The sequence below is a fragment of the Vigna angularis genome, chromosome 11, assembly GCF_016808095.1.
Source record: "Vigna angularis cultivar LongXiaoDou No.4 chromosome 11, ASM1680809v1, whole genome shotgun sequence".
In the NCBI taxonomy this organism is placed as follows: Eukaryota; Viridiplantae; Streptophyta; class Magnoliopsida; order Fabales; family Fabaceae; genus Vigna; species Vigna angularis.
In genome coordinates, this window is record NC_068980.1 from 25,931,975 (window position 1) to 25,958,873 (window position 26,899).

Consider the following 26,899-nt stretch of genomic DNA (forward strand, 5'->3'; position numbering starts at 1 on the left):
ACATTTTAGAAACAAGTATCGTCTACACAATTTTAAATAAATAAGTTGTATTCTCACTTAAGATATTGTTTGAGCATATTTTTCCATAAGCCCTACTAAAAAAATAAAAACATTGATGTGTATACAAATTATTATTTGTCAAGAAGAAAATAACTTCTCTTTCTTGTTTCTTATTTTGTAATACAAATTGTTAAAAAAATAGATTTTAAGCCTAACTCAATCCCAACAAATTGTTAAAGAAATAGACTTTAAGTCTAAGTCAATCCCAACAAACATCGTGTATACAAGGATATTGTCTTCTGATGAATTGTTTATAAATAAGATGAACAGCTCCAAAAGAATGGAAGATAGGCTGAAAGTAATACAAAAAAATAAACAACCTTGAATGATTTGATTCTACTTTGATTTCTTGTGTATGGTCCACATTAACTGCACATAACTTAACATGATTTCTTGTGTATGGACCATTAAACTGCACATAACTTAAACAAGCAAAGAACAAATATCAAAATCTGTAAACCAAAGAATTGGAAGACACAACATTCCCACCAAGCTTATGTTGTCGGTTGACAGAGGTGTTTGACAAACATTCCTTTGTTTCCCTAGCAGTTGATTCCACACTGCTCAACATCAGGACCAGTGACTTTGGTGGTAAACGGGTCGATTCGGACCCACAAAAGAGAGAAAATGGATGCAAGAAGAATGGACCAGACCACCACAATGGTTGGTGTTCTGTTCTGACGTCCCATGAGACCTTTGAGGAAAGGGTAGAGATGGATGATCACCCAAAATGCAAAGAAGAGCTTACCAAAGAGGGGACCCCATGATTGGTAGCCACTGTTTATGGCATACGAGATACCTGCAACAACTCCAACCAGGTTTATGATCAGAAGTGTTGTGGGAGGGATCAAAAGGGTTGTCCATTTGAACATGTACAGTTCTGCAAAGTCTCCATCTTCATCTGATGCCTTTGAGGTAACAGTGAAGTTAGTGTCAATTCCAGCAAGCACTTTCAGCAGACCTTGGAACACGGCAAAAAGATGGGCCGAAACACCGCCGATAACCCAAAACTGTTCGTTTCTCCACCACTCGTCGATTCCAACACCACTCCACCTCATCTCAAGAATACCAGTCGCGAAGATGGAAAGAAAGAGAGAGATAAACCATATACTTGCAATGTTACTAATCTGCAAAACAAAAGTAAAAGGTGGTGTTGTGTTACATAAGATTACATTTTGAGAAGTTGTGTATGTTTGCATAAGAGATACCACAATTTACAAAGTGTAGTAGAGTGACAGTTTCAAAGAATCAACCAGAAGAAATTCTTAGCCAAGAAAACATGTGTATGAATCATCTTGAACATGGATCATATCTCATTTGTTTGAGGATCCCAAATTGAAGACTGAGCTTACTATTCCAAAATTGAAATTCTCCAAGTAAAGTTTATCTTACTTTTAGCAATATATCCTACCCATAAGTCATAACCAAAATAAGGCAATGAGGAAATTTGATCATTGAGAACAGCATCCAAATTAAGGCTACAAGGAGTATGCTATATAGTATATACTGAACTCTTAATGAAGAAATCACAAACCTGTGGAATAATGAATTTGTTAGTCAGGAGACAGACAGCTGGTAAGGTACAATACATAAGAAGAGGAATGGAAGTGACTGGATAGATTGTGGTGTTCACATATGCGAACCGCTCGAGCCACTTTAGCCTTCCGCTGTAACCGTACCAGATGGGACAATGTCGACTCAGAAGAATTTCGACTGAACCTAATGCCCAACGAAGCACTTGGTTCAGACGGTCAGAAAGATTGATAGGAGCAGACCCTTTGAACGCCGGGAGCTTGGGCATGCAGTATATAGACCTCCAACCACGGGCATGCATCTTGAATCCAGTAAGAATATCTTCTGTGACAGAACCATAGATCCATCCTATCTGTGGAACAGAAAACAAAACAGAGATTATCTTTGAGGAAATTATATCATTGCATCTTGTTTATTCTAATCACTAATGATGCTTAAAGCAGCGTTTAACTTTCATATAAATCACTAAAAACACAGTGCTATACTGATTCATACTTTTGTCTCTGAATGCATTAATCTGCTAACAACAAAATGATGTTATGAGACTTGGGAATAAGAAACATAAAAGGGCCTTAAACATAAGGTAACTCATACCTCACTTCCCCATTCTGTTTTGTCTTCATAACCACAACTGATAACATGAATTGCCTCCTTAAGAAGTGTTTCTGGAGTTGCAGACTGAGGAACACCACCATTTTCCATGAGTGTAGAGGCAACAAAGACAGCAGACTGACCAAACCTTTTCTCAAGGCTCATTTGTGACATGAGTAGTGATTTCTCATCGTCAAATCCAGCACCTAAATAAAAAGGTTGTATAAGAAATTGGTTATTAAGTTTAGTTGAAGTTCTCACAGAATCTTGATAGCTAGCTAACACACACTTTACTTTAGAAATGGAATAGAGATAGATATACAAATCTTCATACATCAATATGTGGCAAAATATAGTTTACGAGGCATTCCTACCAATGAAAGCACACAGGCCAAAATTAATAAAATTAAAAAGATCAGGCATACCTTCCACCCCTTCTTCTATATCGTCAAGACTGAAAATAGGCACAGTTGGGTCAGCAGTCTTGCCAGACTTTTTCTTGTCTGATCCTTTCTTGCTAGATTTTGAGCTCTTTTTCCTACCACCGCAGAGTGAAGAAAGCACCCCGGCCTTTTTATGCTTAGGTTTAATAGGGGGCTCATAACCATATAATGCTGTTCTATTGAACACACACCCAGTACCCACATAAACAGGGCCTTGAATGCCATCCAAACCTCTCAAATTTATCTGTTCAGAAAGAGACAGGTTGCAGAGATAAGTATCACAAAGAAGTTAATGCCAATACACGTGAAGTAACAAAGGATCATCCTTGCCAAAAAAGGTTGGATATCATTATGTTAAATCTTTGATCTAAACCTCAGATAAGTATGGTGCAAGATACTTACGTCAAAGAAAACAGTATTACGATTGGCATATCGATCGTTCTTATCAATACCATCAAACCTCTGTGGAAACTGGACATAGCAAACATTTTTCCCAAGGTTCGGATCCATCATAAAGCACATAGCTTCCCTCAACGCTTTACTATTGTTTATGTAATGATCACAATCAAGATTCAATAAGAAAGGTCCATTAGTAAGGACTGCAGACACTCGAACCTGAAATAGTTATATGAACCACCTGTGGTTAGACAAAGACATAGGTGAAGATAAGTAGTTTCCAAATTTTCTAGTTACTCACAAGTGCATTCATGGCACCAGCCTTCTTGTGATGTTGGAACCCTGGACGTTTTTCACGAGAAACATAGACCAAACGTGGAAGTTCATTACCCTCGGTGTCAAGCCCTCCACTTTGGCCCAAGAAAACCTGCAGGTAGAGAATGAGAACTTAGTGAATGACATGCTTATTATAGTACCCCTCAGTTGCTGACAAAATCTGACAGACATGGAATAAGATGTGCCAAATGTTATTCATAAGGTCATTTCATTTACAAGAGGAAATCATTTTCAGACAGAATTTCAAAAGAGAAAATAGAAACATTAGATATGTTAATTTCATCCCACTAACATTTACTCTACCTATGAAGATGAAACTTTTGAGATAATTCCAAAGTAATGAATGAAAGATGAAAGCTTGTTGTAAGGACTCTTGACCATAAGAATCCGACCAACCAAAAAAGTTAAATAAACAAGCAAATTACCTGAATCATTCCTGGATGGTCTCTGGTGTTGTTTCCTGGCCATGGTGTACCATCTTGCATCACCCATCCTTCTTCAGGAACCTTTTGTGCCTTTGCAACAAGTCCATTGACACGGATTTTAAATTCTTCATATTCTCTCTGTGAAACAGAAAATGGAATTTATCTTAAAAACTGCCCGTAAGAAAATGATAGTCCATTTGTAGGTCAATCTCTCACCTTCATTGCTCTTCGATCTTTGACAAATGATGGTTGAACCTTATCTTTCAAATAGTCAATCTTCAGTGCAAAATACCACTCAGGTGCCCGGGGTTCAATGTTATATTTCTTGCAGAAAGGAACCCATTTCCTTGCAAATTCCGATGTCTCAGCCAGTGCTTCAAATGTCAACATAGCAGCACCATCATCAGAGACATAACAGGACACCTTATCCACTGGGTAGTCAACAGCAAGAATAGATAATACAGTGTTAGCAGTCACAAGTGGAGGCTCTTTTAATGGATCGACAGTACTGACAAAAATGTCAACAGCTGCTAGCTGTGATGGTTCCCCTTCTCGATCATATCTACAACTCACATGGTGCTTGTATTAAGAGAATATCATAATGAAAAGGAAAAAAAAAATGAAAGATTAAAGAAGGAGAAAATTTTGATCATCTAGTGAGGCCCTACCTTAGTGCAAGTCTGTCAAGATATGTTTCACGGTTCACAGGGAGCCATTTGGGGAATTGATCCAATATCCAAGACATGGCGAACCAAATCTCACATATAACTGATATCAACCACAAAGCATACGCATTGGGCACAGGATTTGTTATTCGATAATGCAGAAAAATGCATAGGATAACCAGCCGCAGAGCAATGACCATTCGGTATGGATTGATCCTAGATGATGGAATAGAAACCTTCCTGGAGAGAGGTTGTCGAGCCTCATCATTCCTGCATGAAAAAAACAAATTATTTAGTCCTGTCTCACACAGAATCCGAAGACAAGGGACAAACATTATGGATGAATTCGGTTACTTAACACGATCATAAAAAATATTACAACAGGGAGTACAATTCTCAAAGCATCAATCTTTAACTGCCAAAAAGCAGAATAACAGTGATTATGGAATAAATAACCCATGACATTCAAGAAAGCTCCTTTATACCAACAGCCAGAGCTAAGAGTAAAGATAAACACAACAGAAATGGAGCAGCATATATTCTCGTAATTAAATAATTACTTACAACAAGGAATCATCCACAAGCACATCAGTACTAGCATCAATATCTCCGGCTCCTCTTTCAGATGTGGCTTGGCCCGTGCTCATTGGTGCAGCATTCTTATCTTGCTTCATTTTCCAGCCATCAACTCTTTCTTTCCATGCCACATTGCCCAATCCAGGATCCCCAACTCTAATATTTGCTGTACAAATATAATAACCAAACGCATAAGATCAGAAAGCTAAGCAAAAACGAAATATATATATAACAATGACACTATTTGATATTGTGAATAGCTCAAGGAGGAAGGTGCAAGCAAATACGTGATTGATTAATGTCAGACGAATATTGAAGATTGTGGACACGCTTCCCACGGCCACCGGGAGATGACATCGATAGCCTCTCGGGTGAGGCTGCAGATAATTCTCCAGAAACCTGAAATGGAAGAAGACATAAAAAAAGAAAATTGAATTTCAAACTCCATTCAAAGATACTTTCTAAAAGAGTAATGATGGATAAAGTGGGCATTTTTAAAGGTTGGGTGTGGGAGTGGAGAAAAATATGACAGAGGAACCTAGTTGAACTACCTCCTGTCCACCGGAGAGCATAGGAATATGATTGTGCGAAACTTCCTTATCATAATTTGGAGCACCAACCTCCTCTGCTCTACCATATGCCATTTGCCAGCCCAGCATGCGCTCTGCAATCTTCTGTTTCTGGTTCTGATTTTTTGAATTGTAATTGAAGTCACTTGCACCATCATCAGCACTCCCATCCTCTTCCCGGTCTCCAAGAATAGCAGGACTACCTAGAATCATTTAAGTAAGCATGGTAATTACTAAGTTTGGAAAGGTAGAGGTCCTTCATATATGGACTGGGCATGGCAGATCAAAACAGAAAACTTTATATCATGAAATATTACATTGCGTGGAAGAATAATTTCATCTTGGAGGTAAACAATCCAATAGGTGGAAACAAAACAATGTTGTGTTTTGGTGGCACTGGTAAGGAAAGCAATTTTTTTTAGCATAAATCTGATTATTTTATGATTTTGTATTGCAGTTTGCACTATGCATATCAGCAAACCTTCAATATGTTAATCACTAAGATTAACTTAAGAAATTACAGTCACATAATCAAGCCAATAACTTAAGTGGCTGGTGTCTTCTCCTAATTCGAGATTAAGCAATTGAAATGGGTCATCAAGTACAGCTGAATTCTTCCATGAACTGTTTATATGAATTGTAGGGGCACAGCACTGTATTCTGCAACTACCTATACTATACTTTGTATACTCCAAGAGTGAAGGACTTGCTTGATTTTACAGGCTTTGTTTAGTGGCTTCAGTAGTCTAAAGCTTGTCATGGCTATAGAAGCTTGAGTAATATAGTTCATGGAGACAATTCTCTTCAAACAAAAGACTATATTTTCTCTAAAATAAAAAGCTACTCATAGCATCATATAAACTTCCTCAAGCATATGTCTTACTTTTTCTTATAAATCTTGCACTATATACTTAAAATATATTGGCAAACAACGATTTTATCCTCCTTACCTTTGTGCCTCTTGTACCTGGTCTTGCACTGAGGGCAAGACTGATTTCCATCCTTTCTTTCATACTCATAGCAAGGCCTGCAGACGGGGAAAGCACAAACATCGCAAGCAATGAACGGATTGCCATCTACATTGTTCCCAATATTATCACCACAGATCTGGCAGACTTGACCACCCAATGTATTCATTGGCTTTGCCTGCTCATTGGAAATGGTACCAAAATGCATCGTTGAACATCATCAATTAATAATAATGGCACCCCAAACAACAGCTTCTCACACCAATTTAAGAAATAATCAGACAGAAAATTCACGTAACATTTAACTCACCCCAGCTTCTCCTTCTGACTCCATCATACTCTCGTACTAAGCTCTATCCAGATGATAATAACGGATCAAAAAACAGTTCAAGCTCAACAAGATACACACATTACTTAAAAAGCCTCGTGAAACTTCTAATTGCTCAGAAGATCAGTTGAAAGACTGCTCTCTTCCATTCCACTCCCAGTTCCACTTCAGAAGCAGCTCCCTTCACTTGGTATAGAAATTGAAGCTCGGATCTGTATCTGACCTATGCACACTACCATGAATCAGATCACTCGGTTCAACAAGCAACATCAACAGTTTGCAACATGGAAAAATGTTTAGATCTCTAAGACTCCAATAATTTGCCGAGATAAAAAACAGATGAAGTGAAATGATACGAGGGTCAAACTTATGTGTGACTGAGGCAACAATACACTTCAACTAACCAAAGGCAACAACAGAAATGTCATTTCCCTATGCCGCCAAATCTACTTTAAAAAACCAAACCATCATTTTCGAAAATTGCATCAGAGACTCACCTCAAAAGAGCAATCTTTGTCTCCAAAGTAGATGGATCACTCAGTTTGTGACAACCCCAGATGAAATTCCAGAGCAATGAAGCCAGAATTTAGATCACAAAACCCCCACTTGAAAACTCACAAAGTGAGAGGAAGATACAGAATCAGGAGCACCCCAATTGAGCAACTCCCATGAAGGTATGAGACAACACTCCACGAGATTCCGAACTGAATAAAAGAGACCCAGATCGAAAATTGACCGACAGAGAGAGAAAGAGAGAGCAACAATTGAAAAATGCTTCTCTCTCTTTCTCAGTCTATTCTCAAAGTTTTAAGCTTTCTTTTTTCTATTTGCACTGCATGTGCATAGCTGTAAATATATATAAAAATGTTCAAATGGCTTAGGCATGACGAAAGGGACAATGTAACTACGAACTTGACTATTATGCCGACACCGACACCTTCATACACATATGTTTGTGTCTCTCTCTCTCTATCTCTCTGTTTGTGTCTGAGAGAGAGAAAAATTGAAGCTTCAAACCTAACGGATCTGCATCATACACACTCAATCATTTACTCTTCACCAACCCAATATTTCTTCTCTACATTAATCAATCAAGAATATGATATAACATGACAAAAATAATTACACAATGCTCCAAAGAAATAGCAATTATTGTATATATTATATTAAGAAATGTTGATAAAATTTAATAACTTTTTCATTATTAATAACTGAGTTTCGATTCTTAGTTAGTAAATTTTACTAATAATTTATTGTTAACATTTCTAATACTTCTTCTATTTACTGTGCAGTATAATTATTGAATGTTTTTCCTTTTCTCAAGAGTTTAAATACATTAACTTTTGTTTAATATTTATACTGAAAATAAGTTTCACATCAAAGAGTACTATAATATAACATTGTTCCTCCTTAGAACATTAATATTCATTTTAGAGAGTTTTATAAGGTTGGAGTTACAAGTAGACAACAGCTGGAGATTGAAACAATGGCAACTCATTAACTAACTCTAAGGTTGTTAGCTATTTTGGGAATGCATTGTTGTCAACAATGTTATGCATGAATAAATGGGTTTTTGAGCTTTTTTTTTTCTAGGTTGATGATACTAATACGTAACACACTTAATTCTTTTATCTTCATTTGACATTATCCTTTTTTACTTTTTATTTTTTTCTCTTTTGAAAAATTATAAAAATTTAGGTTTAATTGATTCGGAGGTCCCTATTTGTACAGTTTTGCGTCAATTAAGTCCATGTATTTTAAAGTAGCTCAATTTGGTCCTTATTTATGAAAAAAAAAATGAAATAATATAGTCCCTGCCGTTAAATTTTGTGAACGCGTCAAAATTGTTGTCTGGTGGCTAACTGAGGTGGCATTTCATTTGAAAAGTAGGTGGCACAAGTCATCCCTTCCTCACCCAAAATTAGGGTTTGCTAGATTGGGGAAAAAGAACTTGCGCCGTTAGGGAGTCTCTGCGCGAGAGAAGGAATTCCGCTAATGGAGATAAGGTAGTCACTCATGGTGCTTGGCTGGTTGCAGGTTTGGTTGCACGATTGGGGTTTCTTCTTCATGGCGGCTCGATTCTTGGAGGGTGGTTGCTGGGTTTCTCTGTTGTTTGGTTGTCTTCTTAGGTTTTCCTCTCTTTGCAGGTGCGAGGCAGAAGCTCGTGGTGGTGGCCTCTTGCGGATGGTGATTCAGAGTTCGAAGGGTTTCTTCGAATTGGGTCTCTGTGTGTGTGATGGTTGTTGGTCCTCTGGTTTTTCTGAGTGCAGGTGGTGAGGATGGCGGCACGAAGCGTCAATGGAAGATGGCCATGGTTGCGCGTGAATGAAGAAGCGGCGCTGCTCATGGTGGTGGTCCGATGCGAGCTTGGAGGATGACGAGTTGTTGATGGTGACCTCGCAATGATGGTCTACGTGAGTAAGGCTCGAAGCTTGCGCGATTTTGGGTCGTGGTGGCGAAGTGATGTGGCGGCGCTGTGGTGGTTTTGCTGGAGAAGATGAAGGTGGGAGATGGTGGTTCTGCGACAGCAGCTTGGGCGTTGATGATGCATTTGAGGACGACTGCTGACGAGGATGACGATGACGGCGCTTTGGGCTGCCATGGTTGCTGAATGAAGAAGCTTGTGTGTTGATGGTGATGAGCGTGGTAGTCGTAGCGGCTAGGGTTTTGTTTCTGCGATTCTGTGTGCAGGTTGGGGTGGCTCTACGACGGCGGCTTGGTGGTAGTACGGTTTAAGTGTGGCGGTGTAGGAATTGTAAAATGTCACGTGCTTTTCAAATGCCACCGCACCTAGCGATCTGGCAACAATTTTGATGCTGTCCACAGAATTTAACGGCAGGGATTGTATTGCTTCAATTTTTCATGAATAGGGACCAAATTGAGTTATTTCAAAATACAGGGACCTAATTGACGTAAAACTGCACAAATAGAAACCTCCGAATCAATTAAACCAAAAATTTATTCAACCATTTTACTCTTGTTAGATATGTTAAATGAATGTAAACATTTATCTTATTGTCATTGTTCTTATTTCTATTTATATTGTGACTTTGATTTCCACTTTCACTCCAACATAATACACATTTGTTAATATGAATTATGTTAATTTAAGACCTCTAGTTTTAGATTGCAAAGTAGACACTCAATCTTTTAGGTCTTTAATGAAATAATTATTACACTCCTCTGTTATATTTTCTTTATAAAAATTTATATTTAACTCATATTTTTAATAAAAAAACTATTTATTCTCATTTTATTTAAAAGTTGTATACAAATTAGATAAAAATTATAAACAATTTTAGAATATCTGAAAAATTATATTCTCGCTTGATTATAAATTATCATATAAAAATTTTAAAAATTTTACTTAAAAAAAAATTATCGTAATATAAAGTAAATAAATATTTATAAAGTATATAGTTAAATTTATTGAGTTGTTATGTATAAAGTATATAAAGTATAAGTATAAATACGTTATAAAAGATATATGTATAAATATAAATGAAATAAGAAATATAAGTGTTATCTTATTAGGCACATAAGAAATGTAAATGTCAATTTTGAAACTAAAATAATTATAATGTCGTTTAAAAAAATTCTTAAAAGATAGGTTTACAATGTAAGTGACGTGAGTAAGATATTATTGCTTATTTTATTCAGAATTTAAGGGAGAAGTCTATTTTAAAACTAGAAAACGGTTTACATGTCGCAGTTTAAGAGTCGTAATTTAAGAGGAAATAGAAGTAATTTTCCCCTATTTTTTAATTGTTTTTTATTGTTAGTTAAATTTATTAAAATCATAGTATTTTTCCAAAATGAGTCAAAACATAAAATAGAAAGTGCAGAAAAATAAATAAAAGGCTTACTCCATAAAGAAAAATGGTATAGCAAAAATCTATTTGTATAGATTATAAATATGTGTTGAATTGATGAAAGTATTACCTCTTTGAAAAATTTCACATCACTTAGTATAATAATGGGATAGGTGACAGCGACTATATAATAGTTTTAGTTGTGCAAAGTAAAAAATACTTTAAACTTGTATTTTTATTTTTTTTATACTCTTGTAGAAGAGTATTGTAAGGGTTGAGTTAAATTATTGCTTTGACGAATGTGAGTGTATTTGGGATTAAAGAATACAATAGGATTGTTTATGTTGTAAATTTTTTTACATAATGTTATTTTCTGATTGTCATTAAATAATAATTGTAATTTTTTTTATAATTTTATAGTTTTCACGTTATATTTTTGTGTAGATTATTTTTATCTTATTTTTTTATTAGTAAAATAATTCCTAGAGATAAAGAAATTGATTTTTTTTTCATGATGCCATATTTTTTTCCATCACTATGTTTTATTAGATATAATCCTATTTTCTAAATAAATGTGGTGCAATTACTTATCCAAAACTAAAACTCGATCAAATTGATGAAATTGAAATAATTACATTTTAGTCATTTAAGTTTAATAGTAAGTGCTTTAGACATTGATTAAAAAGATTAACATATCAAGCATGATTTTTCTAAAATTAACAAGTAAATAGCTATAAATGTCAATAAAGAAATTTACTACATATAATATTAATACCTGTTCTGTTAATAATTGAAATTTAAAAGTAAATCATACTCATTACAGGTTAGATCTATATATTCAAAAGGACATCATACTTTAAAAAAGAGAAAATACATGAATATTTTTGTTGGTTAAAAATCAACCAATTGAGACTAAAATCTACTTAGAGCTGTTAGAATCTCCAATTATGTAGTTATGGTAAAGAGGCTTAACTCACTTTTATAAATCTCCAATAAGCCAACTTCTTTAAACTTATAAGCTAAATAGTTTTGAAAAAAAAATGATAAAAATTAAGTAATTCTAATGAAGATAAAAACTATTGAAGATTGGTTACAATTATAAAAAACGTTTTTTTAATCAACCACATCCTTGTTTTTTAAAAATAATAAGCTACTCCAAAGTAGGTTATTTTTAACTTTTTTTTTAAGTTTAAACAAACATCTAAATAAAAGTAAATAAATGGAATGTGACTTTTTTTTACAAAATAATTACTTCTCCCTAAAAATTAGTATTATCAAAACTGACTAAAATCCAAGATTCATTTCAGATTTTTACCAACTTACTTATAAATTTTAAATTATATTAAAAAGATGAAAATTCTAAATCTAAACTTGAACCTTCTTATGTTGTAGATTTATTAATCGAATACTGTAATATTATAAATAAATAAATCATAACAATGATTTGATGTTAAATAATAATTTGTTTTGTATTTACTATCGATCTAATGTTGAAAGCAGAGGTAGCTTACAAAAAATCTAGGATTTTGTTAGAAAAGAATTGAAGATGCTCGTATTTATATTTTTATTACAATCTAACCACTTAACTTTTTTAATGAAAAAAGCCACAAAACACCACTGATATATTTTAAAAAAGAGTAAAGTGCTTGTTATTTAAAAACTAAGTCTTGAATGAAAAAATAAAAACCTACGTAGTGCAAAAAAAAAAACACTATCTTTTTAAGAGTCCTTACAAAATTAAGACATATACAATCATTAATAAAATCATCGGAAAAAAACTAACTATATACCCTTTTTCTTTTCCATGTCGATATTAACAATACAGAGAGCTAAATACAAGAAAAATTCCAAATGCAATTTCATTTAAAGTGGATCCCAAAAAGTTGCAATGATCAAGAAGATCGCAAAATGACATTTTTGAACGAACATGTTTAGAGATTGGTTATGTTACTACTGAACCTGACCCTCACTGCATTGCCTCTTGAAGTTCAAGGCCTCATCTGCCAGAAACTCACTATAGAAACGATTCGTATTAGTTCATAAATGTGGGAACAGGAAAAGAAGTGTTAACCTAATGAAAAAAGTCAAAGCAAATAATACAAAGCACTCACCAAATACGCTCAGCCATCTGTAATGGTTCCCATCTCGGACTCCATGGATAATCAGAGATAAGCCGTGACTTCAAAGGTGCCATTTGTGAATTAAAATGCTGCAATAACGCAAATAATGAAATCACTTGTATTGTACATCACATGATTACGTCAGAAACATACAAATTTGTTCTACTATCCTGATTTGAAGATCCTCCTAACAAGATAATTTGGGAGGAGATGAATAAAATACAATTAAATTCAAAGAACATTTCCATGTTAACCATTTAAAGTACAATACTATACTTTTTCTTTACAGAAAACGAGCATGTTAGTTTCCAGCACATTATCCGTACTTTCGAAACAGATTATAGAACTTGTCCTTTATGTCTCCAACAAAAGGTATATGGGTGTATAAGAAACTATACCTTACAATTAGATCACCAGATTTCGGTACATTAAATACGTAACTGAAAGAATTCAGTGTTATTTGACATTTTGAAAAAGCACTAGGATTGGTCTCCTGGTGGGGGGTGTAGGATGCATGAAGACTAGGTTCAATACTCATTGTCACGACACCAAAACAAAATTTGACATTTTGCAGCAACTCAAAATGGATGTATAAGTACAAGCAGTTTGTTTAGCTATCATTCAATCTTAAATTCTCAAGAAAAAACTTGTAGGAAAGTGGAAACAAATAAAACCTGTGAACTTTGAAGCATAACAGCCGGCTGTTGCTTTGGAAATTGAGATGGAATCATGAAATGTACCTAGGCAAACAAAAGCATCAGAATTTTGGTCAAGTATCAATTATAAATGTAAAAAATAAAAAAATAAAGAAAAATCATACAAGATGTCACCATCAGCCTCAGAACAAAAAACTACCGAAGACTTCAAGTATTCAACGTTATAATGGCAGGACACTCCGAAGTAAGTGATACAAGACTAAACTGACAGTTTCTCCAGTGGTTTTGGCTTCAGTAAGATTCCTTTTCCCCATGACCCCATTTCACCGCCGACCCCTATTTTAGCTTGATATGAAAAATTATTTCTAGCATGAAGATCTTGATGAAGAAGAACTACCAGTTGGTTTTATTGCTAAGGGGAAGTCGTTTATTATGGTATGTGATGTGAGCATGAAAAAAAATGACAGAAATAGAAAGAACAAATAAGACTTTTGAAGGAAGCAAGAATCATAACACAACTTGTAAATTTTAGAAAATGTGATGGCCAATATTTTAGAAGTTTCTATAATGTTCTAGAAGTTTTTAGAAAATTCTTGGAAGGTAGAATGAAGTGGAAAGGTACACGAACCCACATAACACATAACCACCTCAGTAATGAAGAAATTATGCAAGTTCCTAAACCCAATCACTTCATTAACGAGGAGGCTGTAACTTCCCCTTCAATTACAAATTATTAGGCCAACCAATTGCATTGTTTTTTTTTTCTTTTTTTTTTCCAATACTTCTTTCCATTGTTCTTTAAAGGGATCCCTACTATGTACTCCACCCACTTGAATTTGAATGAGAATTAAAAAGTTTTGAGAAGTGTGATTTTTCACTTCATTCTTAGAGTGTTCTTATCTTGAGCGCCTAATATCTCAAGTGGCAATCCCCCATGGCTTTCTTGAAGTGTTTTTATCTTGGGTGGGTAATATCCAAAGTGATGGTCCTCCTGCCATTGTTTATCCCTTAGTCGAGAGTGGTGCATAGACTTCTCGAAGTGTTCTTTTCTTGAGTGTGTAATATTTCAAGCAACAATCCTTCTTCCCTTGCTTATCTCAAAGATGAATGGAGCATTGGATTAGATTCATAGTTCAAGATTTTGTAGCTTTCAAGAGAAGCATTCTTGTTTATAAGATAGAATTTTGTAGATTGATATATTGGTCAACAATCAAGAGAAAACCCCATCAAGGGTTTCCATCACATGTCGGCTTTATGGGTACCTTCATTGATTTTAACAGATACCACAGCTCTAGTTTAGTCATTTTCACACTGTTGTGTATCAATTTGGGATGGTTTGCAATAATAACAACTAGTCTGCCTCGTATCACCATTAATCTCAGGGAGGCATTTAACTCAATGTATGTGGACAATATTGTCATCACAGTAAGCTCCAATGTATCGAAGTCCCTCAATCCTAGGATGGGTAGGAGATTCATGGATCCTAAAGTCAAACTACTACACCATCGAGGAGAGTCATTACTGAATCCTTGGAGATACAAGGGGTTGGTTCGAAAGCCAAACTACTTAACAGTTACTTACTCGTCCAAATATTGCCTTTGCATTTAGTGTAATGATTTATTTTTTGAACTGTCCATACCAAAGGCCATGGCAAAGGTCTAATTTATGAAGATAGAGGAGATGCACAAAAATATACTCAGATGCTAACTACGCCAGCTTACCCGACAATAGGCAGTCCACCTCTGGATACTGTGTTGATTACAGGAAACTTAGTATTTTGGAAAAGTATGAAATAAAATGTTGTTGCAAGATCTTGTGTTGAGCCGGTACTTCTTAACATTTTGGAAATAAGAGGTAATATCATCTTGCTAATGGATGATCATAAATCAACGACTAGCAGGATTTTTTCCAGTTTCCTAGGTAAAAGATGTACCAAGATTGTCATAGCAGTGAAAAAAAATAGGGAAATGGGTAATTCTAAAACGGGCATCAAGTTTACTTAATCTAAAACTCAAGGAATGTGTACACATTTTAATGAACTTTCTCTTTTGGTCAGCCATGAGACTTCCATCAAATTAAGATACTGACAATGAATTTCTGCCCTAACCTAGTCACATGTTACAGATGTCTTTAACTGACAGAAGTCATCACATGAGTTATGCAATAAACTTCATGTGGAAAATCTTTTTTTATTTTTCAAAAGCTTCTGTCAAATGAATACGTGTAATGAGTGTCATAAATTACCAGGAATGTGAAAACACCAGATGCACAAAGAAAAGTTGCCTTCCTGCAAAAAATCTAGAAACAGAGAAATCGGAAGTCAGCAATAAATATAAAAACAAAGTAGCCCTAGCAATTTGAGAGAGTGTCGAGGGAAGATACAGGATCAGCTTCAATTGGCCTTCCAAACGGACTGGCTAAGGCTTCAATGAACTGCCTTCTAACTTCAATTAGTGAAACAGCCTCTAAGACCTAAGTTCAAAACATATTTAAATACTTATATCAGTTTTAACATAAATGGGGATGTTCATTAAGCACTTACAATAAAAAACAGACACAGTAGAGATAATGTCAGCTAACCTGTTTCCCGAGATATTCTTCCAGATTTGGAAGATATTCTGCCAAACACCTTTGCAAAATAGAACAATTAAAAGCAATAATATTATAAAAAAATATCCCAATCTTGTATATGCATTGGTAAGGGACACATACAATAATAAAAAATTGAAATGCTTACATGCCATCCACCCAAGAAGGTAGCTTGACATCATCAATGGAAAAAACGGCTTTCAGCTCAGGAGAAGATACCAACTTCAGACGAGGAGCCGAAGGTACTGACGTATATTTTCTTCCAACAGGATATACAACCTAGGTTTAATATATCATAAGTTGCTTGTTTGAAAGCAAGTGAAAATTTCAAAAGAATATTTAAAAAGAGAAACAAAAGCAACCTGTAAGTATATCTTCTGGGAATATCTCCAGGGACAGCAAGACACCATATTGTTTATGTTCATGTCCAGTAAGGGCACAGCAAATTTAACCTCCTCTAACTATACTAAAATGTAAAGTCACAGAAGTAAACAATGGCCAAATGCTAAGTTAACTTGGTCATCGATAGATCATAGAAATATCAGCACAGTTTTTTCTAAAGGAATACCTTCTCAGCATTAGAGCCCGTATACATTTCTATTCCCTGTAGAAAAACAATTGCAATCAAGTAAAAGATCAACTTTACCTATCAAAAAATATATAATCCCTTATTCTTTTATAGATATCCGGTCCAGCGTTTGGGGTAGGGGTGAAGCAAGATTTAACCTAAAAATAGGTTCTAAACATGAAACGAATGAAATTTCCACCAGGGAAACTCAAATTTCTGAAAATTAGCAAACGAAGAAATTAAAGTTTAAAACTAAACAAAACAAAACAAAATTACCTCCCTGGACAAGATAGTGCTGATTTCAAATTTCAAGCGTTCATCATCAACCTCTTCAACGCGCTTCCTCTGGTACAGCACATACTGATCCCTGTTAAATGAGCGAAAGATATTGTCACAACAGAACCACAATTAGCATCACAAAAAGCACGATAAAAAAGAAGAAGAAGAAGAAGAAGAAAGACCTCAAGAACTGAATGAGGGTTAAGAGACACGAGGGGTCTTTGTAGTTCCAATCTGACAAACAGTTGTTATTTGATTCGGGGGAAGGGGGCATGTGAAAGGGGTGAAAATTATCGTCCTCGGGGCCAAAAATAACATCGGGAGCAGCATTGGGAGACTCGGCGTCGAATATAACATCCCCTGAAAGAAAAAAAAACCCTAGGCAAAGGTTTGGTTCCATTCCGAATTGAAAGAAAATTGAAAAGGATTGAAGAAAGAAATACATCTGATGAAGTCCAAACAGTAAGGGATGAGGAGGGAGAAGCGATCGAAGGGACCGGAGTTGTATTTGTCGGCGGACCACATTTGATCAACCTGAGAAAAAAAGGAAAGAAAGGAAAATGTGAGAGAAAATGGAAAGAGAAAGAGAGAGAGAGAGAGAGAGAGAGAGAGAGAGAGAGAGAGAAGGAAAAAGAGAGTGCCTTGAGGGTGAGACGGAAGTGGGCGAGGAGGTGACTGAGCTGAGCGGCGATGAAGGAAGGGACGTTTTCGGGAGCTGCAGCCATGGCTGTGTCTGCTGCTGCTGCTTCTGCTGCTGCTAATTACTAAATACATATTTCACTCTTTAATCAATAATTATTAATTAATATTTCGGTACTGTGAAGTATTCAGTGAAAATAATTACCTTCTAATTTAATTCAACTTTTAAATTATAAATTTATGAACGTCTCTAAATTTATTCCATTAGAATTCATTTTTATACAAAACTTTTATACATTTTGATGGTATATTATTTTTTATAGGTTTAATCCTTTTCAACATCCCTATTTATGTACGAATGTCTTAATTGGGTCCTCGTTTTTTAAAGTGTATCAAAATGGTCCCTAATTTTGAAAATTGATATCAATTGAGTCCTTTCCGTTAAGTTGGCTGGACGGCGTTAAAAAAATTGATGAGTGGATGCTGAGATGACGAACGAACGCTCGTCCACCAGCGAACGAACGCTCGTCGACCTCTTACTGCTGGACGACCGTTCGTTCCACACTGGACGACCGTTCGTTCGGTGGTCGACGAGCGTTCGTTCGCTGATGGACGAGCGTTCGTTCGCTGGTGGACGAGCGTTCGTTCGTCATCTCAGCATCCACTCATCAATTTTTTTAACGTCGTCCAGCCAACTTAACGGAAAGGACTCAATTGATATCAATTTTCAAAATTAGGGACCATTTTGATACACTTTAGAAAACGAGGACCCAATTGAGACATTCGTACATAAATAGGGATGTCGAAAAAGATTAAACCTTTTTTATATTATAATATGGTTTAATGTTTTCGTAGGTCCCTATTTTCGTCCAGAATTTCAAATAAGTCCTCTTCTTTTTCGGCGTCTCAATTGAGTCCTTATTTTGTGAAAATTGTAACAATTAGACTCTTACCGTTAAATTGGGTCTAACAGCATTAGTGTTAGGTTGATGTGGCATACTGACGTTGGTTTTTAAATGACGTGGACTTCTTTAGTGTATTTTGACGTGTCTATTTCATTGTATTTTAAAAAAAAAACAAATTCAGAAATTGAACTAGGAATTCAACTTGTTTGAATTAGGGGTTGAGAAAATTTCGTTCTCCTTCTTTGTAGGTTCATACAAATTGAAAATCAATTTCAGAAATTGGAGATTGATGGCACTACCCAGCACTATCGCTGCATTTTGATGGCAACCTGCTGCCAATTTCTTCCAAATTCATCCAATTTCTTCCAAATTCATCCAATTTCTTCCAATTTATTCTTCCACTCCTATCTTCTCAGAATCTGTGGATCTCTCTCCTTATCTGAACGAGTACATGTTTGTGGGGTTCTCAGCTTCCACTGGTAACCATACACAAATCCACAACATACTCTCTTGGAACTTCACTTCTGTAAGCCAAGCTTTTCTGCGCTTCCCTTCATCTGAAACCTGCCAGGGTAAGATCTTCCTTGAGAATAGTACAGCAGCACCAACTACTGAGAAGTCTTCTAAGAATGAGCCACCAAGAAGCTTTTTGATTTTTATGGCATCTGTGGCATTGGCTCTGGCTCTTTTCCTTGGCTTTTACTTCATCAGCAGGCACAGGAGAAATGCTTCCAAGATAAAGACTTCAGTGGAGACAGAGATTCACTTGCCAAGGCCTCCAAACAAACCACGCCGCTTCACATTTTCTCAACTTTCATCTTCAACTCGGTCATTCAGTGAGATAGAGTTGCTTGGCAGTGATTCTAGAGGAGAATACTACAGAGGAAAGCTTTCTAATGGAAGCCAGGTGGCTGTGAAAAGGTTCTCAACTCAGTTTCTCCACACACATGGATCAGACAAGAAGCGTTTGCTGAAGGAAATCAAAGTCATTGACCATGTTCGCCACCCGAATTTGCTCTGTTTTTAGCTCGGGCTGTTATTGACAATGTATTGGCCCCGCTGAATTTGGAAGAAATTGGCAGCAGGTTGCCATCAAAATGCAGCGGTAGTGCTGGGTAGTGCCATCAATCTCCAATTTCTGAAATTGATTTTCAATTTGTATGAACCTACAAAGAAGGAGAACGAAATTTTCTCAAACCCTAATTCAAACAAGTTGAATTCCCAGTTCAATTTCTGAATTTGTTTTTTTTTTAAATACAATAAAATAGACACGTCAAAATACACTAAAGAAGTCCACGTCATTTAAAAACCAACGTCAGTATGCCACATCAACCTAACACTAACGCTGTTAGACCCAATTTAACGGTAAGGGTCTAATTGTTGCAATTTTCACAAAATAAGGACTCAATTGAAACGCCGAAAAAGAAAGGGACTTATTTGAGATTCTGGACGAAAATAGGGACTTACGAAGACATTAAACCTTATAATATTAGTTTTTTGAGTTTGTACAATAGTATTTTATACTAACGTTTGAATGGAAAAGTATCAAAATAATGTATACAATTCAAACATTATTATAAAATTTGTTTAATATATAAAAAAAATAATTATGTTATGAAAATTATATTTATTTATTTTAAAAATTTAAAGATAAGGAAACAAATTTCAATTTAACATATAAATTTAAGTTATAAAGACATGTTTATCTCCAAATTTAAATATATTTTTTATCTTAGACCTAAATGCATTAAAGGAAGATAGACATATTGGTAAAGACTCGTTAAAATGTGTTTTTGGAATTGTTGGATTGGAAGATTATTTGACATAGAAAAATAATAATGAGTGTAAGGAAGAAAATGATCTTGATTAATTTTTAAAAAATAAATGTTTGTTTTGTATTAGAATTTACTTTCGTTGTTTGGTATAAATAATATTTTTTGTATTTTAAGTATAGTATATAAAGTTCAATAAAAGTGTGAATATTGGAAGACAATGAATTATGAAGTATCCAAACTTATTTCAAGTTCAATTAAATCTTAGTCAAAGCAAGCAAAAGTTCAAGAAAAATATTAGACATGACAAGTGTAACACTATCATGGAAGTATGATACAATTATTACAAACTGAATCTAATATTAATCTTTGATCTAAAGATCTATGATTTGAATTTTCCTCTTGCATATTGAAAGTCTATGTCAAAGTGTGGTTTTTTGAGTGGTTGTACATATCCACATTACATAAAACACCTTTTGGAGTTTATGATAATTAGATCAATTCTAGAGAGTTTACTTTCAGAGTAATGAAGTTTCTTTGAAATTTTATCTTTGGTAATTTTCAATTTTCTTCTATTTTAATTGTTTGAACATATATTGTAAAAGAAGATAGTTATTTTTAGTTTGATTTTATTTGTAACCTGAATGGATTGATTGACTCAACATAGAGATTATGTGCTGATATTTTATGTTGATTCATATAGTAACTTTGTTCTTAATTTTAGAACTCAAAATTAAAGGAAATTTAAATTATCAGAAGCTACTTTGTTTGGGAAAAAGAAAAGTTAGTAAAAGACTAACATTCTCCGATTCCTCCTTCAACGTTCATGACAACCTTTTAAAAATGAAAGTATAACTAAAAAGAAAGACTAATACCACCAACCTTTTAAAAATAAAACAAAAAAGACTTCAAATCAACACATCAAATATACATTAATATGGTTCTTGAAAATTTCATATTAATATGATTCTTGAAAATTTCATATTAATATGGTTTTTAAAAATTTCATATCGACTAAAAATAAGATCAATTTATAATATATAATTAAGTGCAATATTTTGTGGGATTGAGTTACTCTAACGACTTTGAATATATTTTAAAATATAAAAATCAAGGTTCATCTGTGTATTTTGAAGGCAAAGAACAACACAAAAACCAGCAGAGAATCCAGATTCCAAAAACAAGCACAATCAAGAGGCAATTACCGGTGGAAGCTTGCAGTATTACAATAGCATCCATGCATATGTCTACCACAGAAAAAGTAATCATATTTCTGTGCTCTAATTAATAATAACTTGGTAAACCAGACTGATAAGTTGTTTTGGTTATAGCATATTACCAAGATTTCGTACCATCAGATGAAGCTCAGCCTTCCCTAGCTAACATAGAGTTTGAGCTAATAATCAAACAAATGGTAGAGTAATAGAAAACTATGTATGGTCTTGTTTGCATCAACTCTCCTATAAATACTTTTAAGAGAAGAAAATAAAAAGGTAACATACATTAAGTTTATCAGCCAGACTTTAACTTTAAACAGTTGAAAAACTACACTGACCCCCTCCCTTTCTTCATAAACTCATCCACCCAAACATAACCAAAGGGTGAGTCTACATTACCCTCTAAAATTAGCTTATGTACAAACTAAAAACAAGAATTTAGAGAAGTAATATGAGAGTGATTTGGATAAGACGACACAAGATTTAACCACTATACTTTCGGCCAACAGATGATGAATCCTACTGGCTAGCTAAAGCAGTAAACAAAAGTCCAAATTAACCAACATGGTACTACAGATCAGATAGAAGATATTGCATTCATGAAAACAAACCAAACAGAGATAGGGCACTTCGAAATATCTATAGAAAAATCATTGGCAATAGTTCAGAAGAAACCAAAATGGAAGATCTTATTTGATGTCTAATTCTAACAATGCTAACAGTAACACTCAAATAATGAAACAGTTTTGTTCTCTCTGTAATACTCTTATTTCCTTCTTTTTCTCTAACTACTCTTTTCCCCTTCAATTTTCTTTTCTTTCTTTTTGGATGTTGCCTGTGAATACAGGAAAGTCCCAAGAATTGCAATGGCAGATCCAAGGGCATTAAGAGGTCGAACAGGATTCCTGAACACCAAAACCGTAGATACAATCACCACCACTCTTTTCATTGTGTTTCCCACAGAGAAAGTCAAAGGGCTAATTTCATCAAGTGCTTGGTATGATGATTGATTGTAAAGATGGTAGAAAACCCCAGACAACAGCACCCAGATATAAAATGTGGATGGTTTTCCTATAGCTTCAATAGCCTTGTAATACCCAGGGATCCACTGAGACCCTTCAACAAAAATAGCCACTGGAAACAGGTACAGGAATGAAAGAATGGTAATCCAGCCATACAAGTTTAAACCATCAACTTCCTTGAAATTCTGCAAACTTCTCTTAGAGTAGATGTTCCTCAACACAAAACCAACATTGCTAATGAGGGCACCCCACAATCCTTGTACATTGAAAGACACCTCAGTAACAGCAGCCAAAGAACAACCAAGCACAATGGGTAGAATGGAGAGCCAAACCTGAATGGGGTATCTATCACCAAGGACAGAGGAAAATATGACAGAGAAAACCGGTTCTGCAGATTTGATGACATGGGTGAAGGACACAGCCACCTTGGAGAATGACACACAAGCTGAAATGTGGCCTATTGTGTGGAACAAAGCAGGTCCAAGGAGAGCAACGATGAATGGTTTCGAGATTTTCGGACAAGGTTGGAGCTTAGAGGACCAAAGCACCAGCATCCAAATAGACCCAACCAAGAGCTGGAAAGAAGCAAGAAGCCATGGGAAAGGGAATATGTTTAGCACTTTCTTGTTGTAAATGTTGAACACGATGTTCTGGAAGTACCATAGCCCAAACACCAGAGCAAGTTTGAGATTCTTGGATTTGGGGACACTGGGGTCAACATTTTCTCCTCCAGGATTGGTTTCAGACGCAGCCTTAACGATTTGAAGCCTGGGTTTTGACGAGGGCTGAAGAGGGTGAAGAAGGTATCCGTTGAAAGATCTTACCTTTGAGATTGCATGTTGGATCTGAGATGTTGGGGTGAAAGAAAGTTTGGAACTTTGGAGAGGAGTGGCTCTGTGTTGGGTCTGAAACCTTGTGAGAAGATTTGGTTTGAGATGGGAAGATGCATTGATGAAGAAATGGGGATTGGGTTTGGTGAAAGTGAGAGGGGAAGATGATGGAACAACATTTGAAGACAGCATTTTTTTTTTCTTTATCTGTGGCTGTTCTTGATCTCAGACACAAAAACAATGAAAAAGAGAACTGAAAAACTGATTCTGAAAAGGTCACAATAACAGATTTGGAGCTTTAAAAGCTTCCAAATCAATGGAGTCCTTTTAGAGCAGAAGAGGAACTGTGAACTATAAACAGAACAGAACAACCCCTTCCACAAAACCTAGTACACACGAAGGGCAGATGTTCGGGAAGTCTCGCACGTTGGAACACTGTATTTCGACCGTTAGATTTTGCATTTTCAAATCAATGGCTACATTTTTATCTTTTTCTTACATGTTTTACGGTTTCACAGCTATTTTTTTATTCTTTTGTCATCTCTTTCTCGCCTCATCCTCTCTGTTAGAAACCACGCATTTCAAGAAAAACTGAGAAATAAATTATTATTTTTGTTAATAACACAATAAATGTGTTAGAAATAGGTGACAACTACTCCTCTTATTATCACTGTGTTACTAAAGATACTAAGATCCTTCATTTAAATGTTATTTTAATTTGGAAAACAGATGTTTTATGGAAGATAACCAGAAAACAAGAAAAAAAAATGGAGAAAGATAATAGAATAGGACACTGTCATGTTCGAGAAAGGAAAAGGAAACATCTTATGGGTGTAATAAAATGAAAAGATTTAAATAATTTAATAATATAATGAATGAATATGTATTAAAATTAAAAGATAATTTAAAAGTAACTTAATATAAAAATCAATTTCCTAAAATTTAAATTAAATTAAAATGAAATTATAAAATTTACTAAATAAAAATATTTTAGAATAATGACATTAAAATAGAAATTTTAACAAATAATAAAAGTACAAACTGAAATTATTTAAATTAATAAAAATATTATTATTATAATATTTTATTTTGATTAATATTTTATTATAATTGTCTTTAATATAATATGACCGTTTGGTTAGTCTAAGAATTGAGTTATGGACCAACTTACACTCTTGTAGAAACCAGTTGAGAAATCATTTAGTCAAACTAAAAGAAGAGTTAATGATAAGGCTAATTAAATTAATTATAAGTTAAACTATTATCATTTTTGTTGTAATTACATCAGGCTAATCAAAAGTCCATCTCAAAATCTACAAATACAAGTTTGTAGTATTTAGGTAGTTGGTTACATTTATTGTTAATATTGTCAAATTCATTGACTTTAGCATCAGAGTATTATATGTAGACAGCACCCTAGTTCGACAAAACATCAACTAGTGTGAAGTGGAAAGAAAACTTTGACCTATGCTTGAAGTTTGAAGACCGTTGCGAGAAATAGACTTGATCTCGACCCCTTAAACAAAAACATCCTCTTATAAGATATTGAGAAATTCTAAGTTAGGCTACATGTGTATTGTCTTGTGCATAAATATATTTATAGACTTAGAAATATTTAGTATCTATTTTTTTAAAAATTAATGTCTCGTCATGAAATTTATTTTATCTTAAATGAGCCTCACATTTATTACTATATTTAACCTTTTATACTTATTTTATTATGGATATTTGTTATATCACCAATAATAAAACATAAATAATTATAAGACATCAATAATTGTTATTGATAATCAATTATATAAATTTAATGGTATACACACACACACACACACACACACACACATATATATATATATATATATATATATATATATATATATATATATGGTTAAATATTTTTATTACTAAATGTTTCCATCTTTGTAATCTTTGTCTTTAATCCGTTCAAAGTCTCTTATTTGCCAAAAGTTGTTTGGATGTTACTTGTAGAATATAATGCTTAAGTGTAGATGTCTAGTGTAGAATACAACTCATGATAAAAACTAAGAAAAGTGAGACTTGCAATTTTGGCAAAGGTTTCACTCGTATCATTCAAGTTCCAAGTTTATTACAAAAGGTTTTTCTCCTTTTATAGGTAAGGGAGAAGGCTAGAGTATCTTGAATACTAAGGAGCCTAAAAGCACGAGGAGTCTAAACATTAAATGAGTAGTATATGTTTGTAACTAACCAACTAAAACATTTAATTAAGAGGTTTTTGATATTGATCGGTCAAGGCAACCCATTTAAACTTATTTTAGGTGCTAACCTCTAATTAAGGTCTCAATGATGTGCTAACCTTCACTTAAGGGCACCAAGTCTTCTAAACAAAGCTAAACAAAGTTTTTTTGCCAAATACAAGGCCTAATAAAACTATATTACATATTTACAAAGATGTTAAAGAAAAAAGAAAAAGACTAATAAGTAATCCTCACAAAAGTAGAGTCTTTGAAACTCTATATTCTTCTTCCATTCCCTTAACTATGACACTTGTGAGTTGTCCAATATATCCTCTAGATGGTCTTTCATTAATTACCATACACAACTAACTAAAATTTCATGAGGTACATGCTGTTACTTTTCATGCTTTGCATCATCTTGGTGAATCTTTAGTGTCCGTGCTTACATTAGGAAGCAATTTTGTGCAAAGGTGCCACGTGAGGGAACTGGTTCCACATTTCCATGCTTGGGGAGAGAGGTGAAGGGTGATTCTTCAACGATAAGTGGTTAACTAGGTACGTGAAGGGTGAGAGGTTTTTTTAGAGAATCCATAACAGCTGAATGAAAATGCATGGGTGAAAAATCAATTCTAAGAGTATTGAAATCAATCATGTGATTAACATGGAGCTGAGAATCAATTCTATAATTTACTAGAAATCAATTTTGTAATCTACGTTAATCCTACACAATAACACTCATTACAAGTGTACAAGTGGGATGCATTGATATAATAATCCATAATGGGAATGTATGTGCCATAGTTTTGATAAAACTATATAATTCGTTCCTTAGTGTTATATATAATATTATATTTTAATTTACTAAAACATTTTTTTTAAAATTTTATTATACTTTTCACAAATTTTCATAAATTTTATTTTCAAATTTTTTTCACTCTCACTTCTAAATATCTTAAAAAAACATCACAAATTTTACATGAATTTTCTCCTGATCTATCTTTGAATACGAACAAATCCCTTAAATATTTTTGTTGAATCACTCAAATGGTTTTGTTCCATGTTTGATGATGAACAGTTCTTCTTTCTTCTCGCTTTAATCAATCTAGAGTTTAGAAAAATATTAACTCTAATAAATTTTAATTAGGCTAAATCTTTATGATAGTTGAATTTGATATGAATTTTCTTTTCCATTACTATCGTCCTAGAGTTAAATTCATTCATCATTGAGTAAAACTTTCAAAGATTATCTTAGAATTGAACATAATTCTAACCAGTATTTCATGATTTTGTTGTGATGTTTATTAAAAAAATGTGTTGAATTTTATAACTTAATTGTTGAAAGTATACACAAACTCTCTACAATAATAAATTTTCATATTAAAAC

The 26,899-nt window shown here is 34.2% G+C and overlaps 3 protein-coding genes and 1 long non-coding RNA gene across 7 annotated transcripts; 1 reads left to right on the plus strand and 3 right to left on the minus strand.

The window, feature by feature from the left end:
- Positions 1-359: 359 nt before the first annotated feature.
- Positions 360-7,888, minus strand: LOC108333919 (cellulose synthase A catalytic subunit 3 [UDP-forming]). 3 transcript variants are annotated; one of them, XM_017569429.2, is made up of 15 exons: positions 7,388-7,888; positions 6,873-7,108; positions 6,545-6,740; positions 5,577-5,797; positions 5,313-5,424; positions 5,014-5,191; positions 4,453-4,719; positions 4,001-4,346; positions 3,785-3,922; positions 3,325-3,450; positions 3,030-3,242; positions 2,610-2,871; positions 2,188-2,390; positions 1,595-1,945; positions 360-1,187 (listed from the first exon to the last, which is right to left on the minus strand). In XM_017569429.2, the coding sequence occupies exons 2-15, from the start codon at positions 6,897-6,899 to the stop codon at positions 603-605; spliced, it is 3,225 nt and encodes a 1,074-aa protein (XP_017424918.1). In that variant the 5' UTR covers positions 6,900-7,108; positions 7,388-7,888; the 3' UTR covers positions 360-602. The 3 variants fall into 3 exon arrangements, with proteins under 3 accessions (XP_017424918.1, XP_017424916.1, XP_017424917.1); XM_017569427.2 differs by having other exon boundaries at positions 6,873-7,113; XM_017569428.2 differs by having other exon boundaries at positions 6,873-7,122.
- Positions 7,889-8,642: 754 nt separating this feature from the next.
- On the plus strand, positions 8,643-9,751 carry LOC128194821 (uncharacterized). The gene is made up of 2 exons (XR_008246227.1): positions 8,643-8,896; positions 9,038-9,751. It is a non-coding gene; the product is annotated as an uncharacterized LOC128194821 (long non-coding RNA).
- Positions 9,752-12,461: 2,710 nt separating this feature from the next.
- On the minus strand, positions 12,462-17,684 carry LOC108334373 (uncharacterized). 2 transcript variants are annotated; one of them, XM_017570173.2, is made up of 13 exons: positions 17,556-17,684; positions 17,358-17,448; positions 17,097-17,274; positions 16,912-17,002; positions 16,636-16,671; positions 16,430-16,528; positions 16,216-16,346; positions 16,059-16,107; positions 15,861-15,950; positions 15,723-15,776; positions 13,497-13,562; positions 12,814-12,911; positions 12,462-12,716 (listed from the first exon to the last, which is right to left on the minus strand). In XM_017570173.2, exons 1-13 carry the CDS (start codon positions 17,637-17,639, stop codon positions 12,653-12,655), a joined length of 1,131 nt encoding a protein of 376 aa, XP_017425662.1. In that variant the 5' UTR covers positions 17,640-17,684; the 3' UTR covers positions 12,462-12,652. The 2 variants fall into 2 exon arrangements, 1 of the variants encoding a protein (XP_017425662.1); XR_008246133.1 differs by lacking the exon at positions 12,462-12,716 and adding an exon at positions 15,200-15,394 and having other exon boundaries at positions 12,840-12,911; positions 17,556-17,674.
- A 4,363-nt stretch (positions 17,685-22,047) lies between these two features.
- Positions 22,048-23,705, minus strand: LOC108333124 (xylulose 5-phosphate/phosphate translocator, chloroplastic). Its single transcript, XM_017568465.2, has one exon. The coding sequence runs from the start codon at positions 23,489-23,491 to the stop codon at positions 22,232-22,234; it is 1,260 nt and encodes a 419-aa protein (XP_017423954.1). The 5' UTR covers positions 23,492-23,705; the 3' UTR covers positions 22,048-22,231.
- Positions 23,706-26,899: the final 3,194 nt, after the last annotated feature.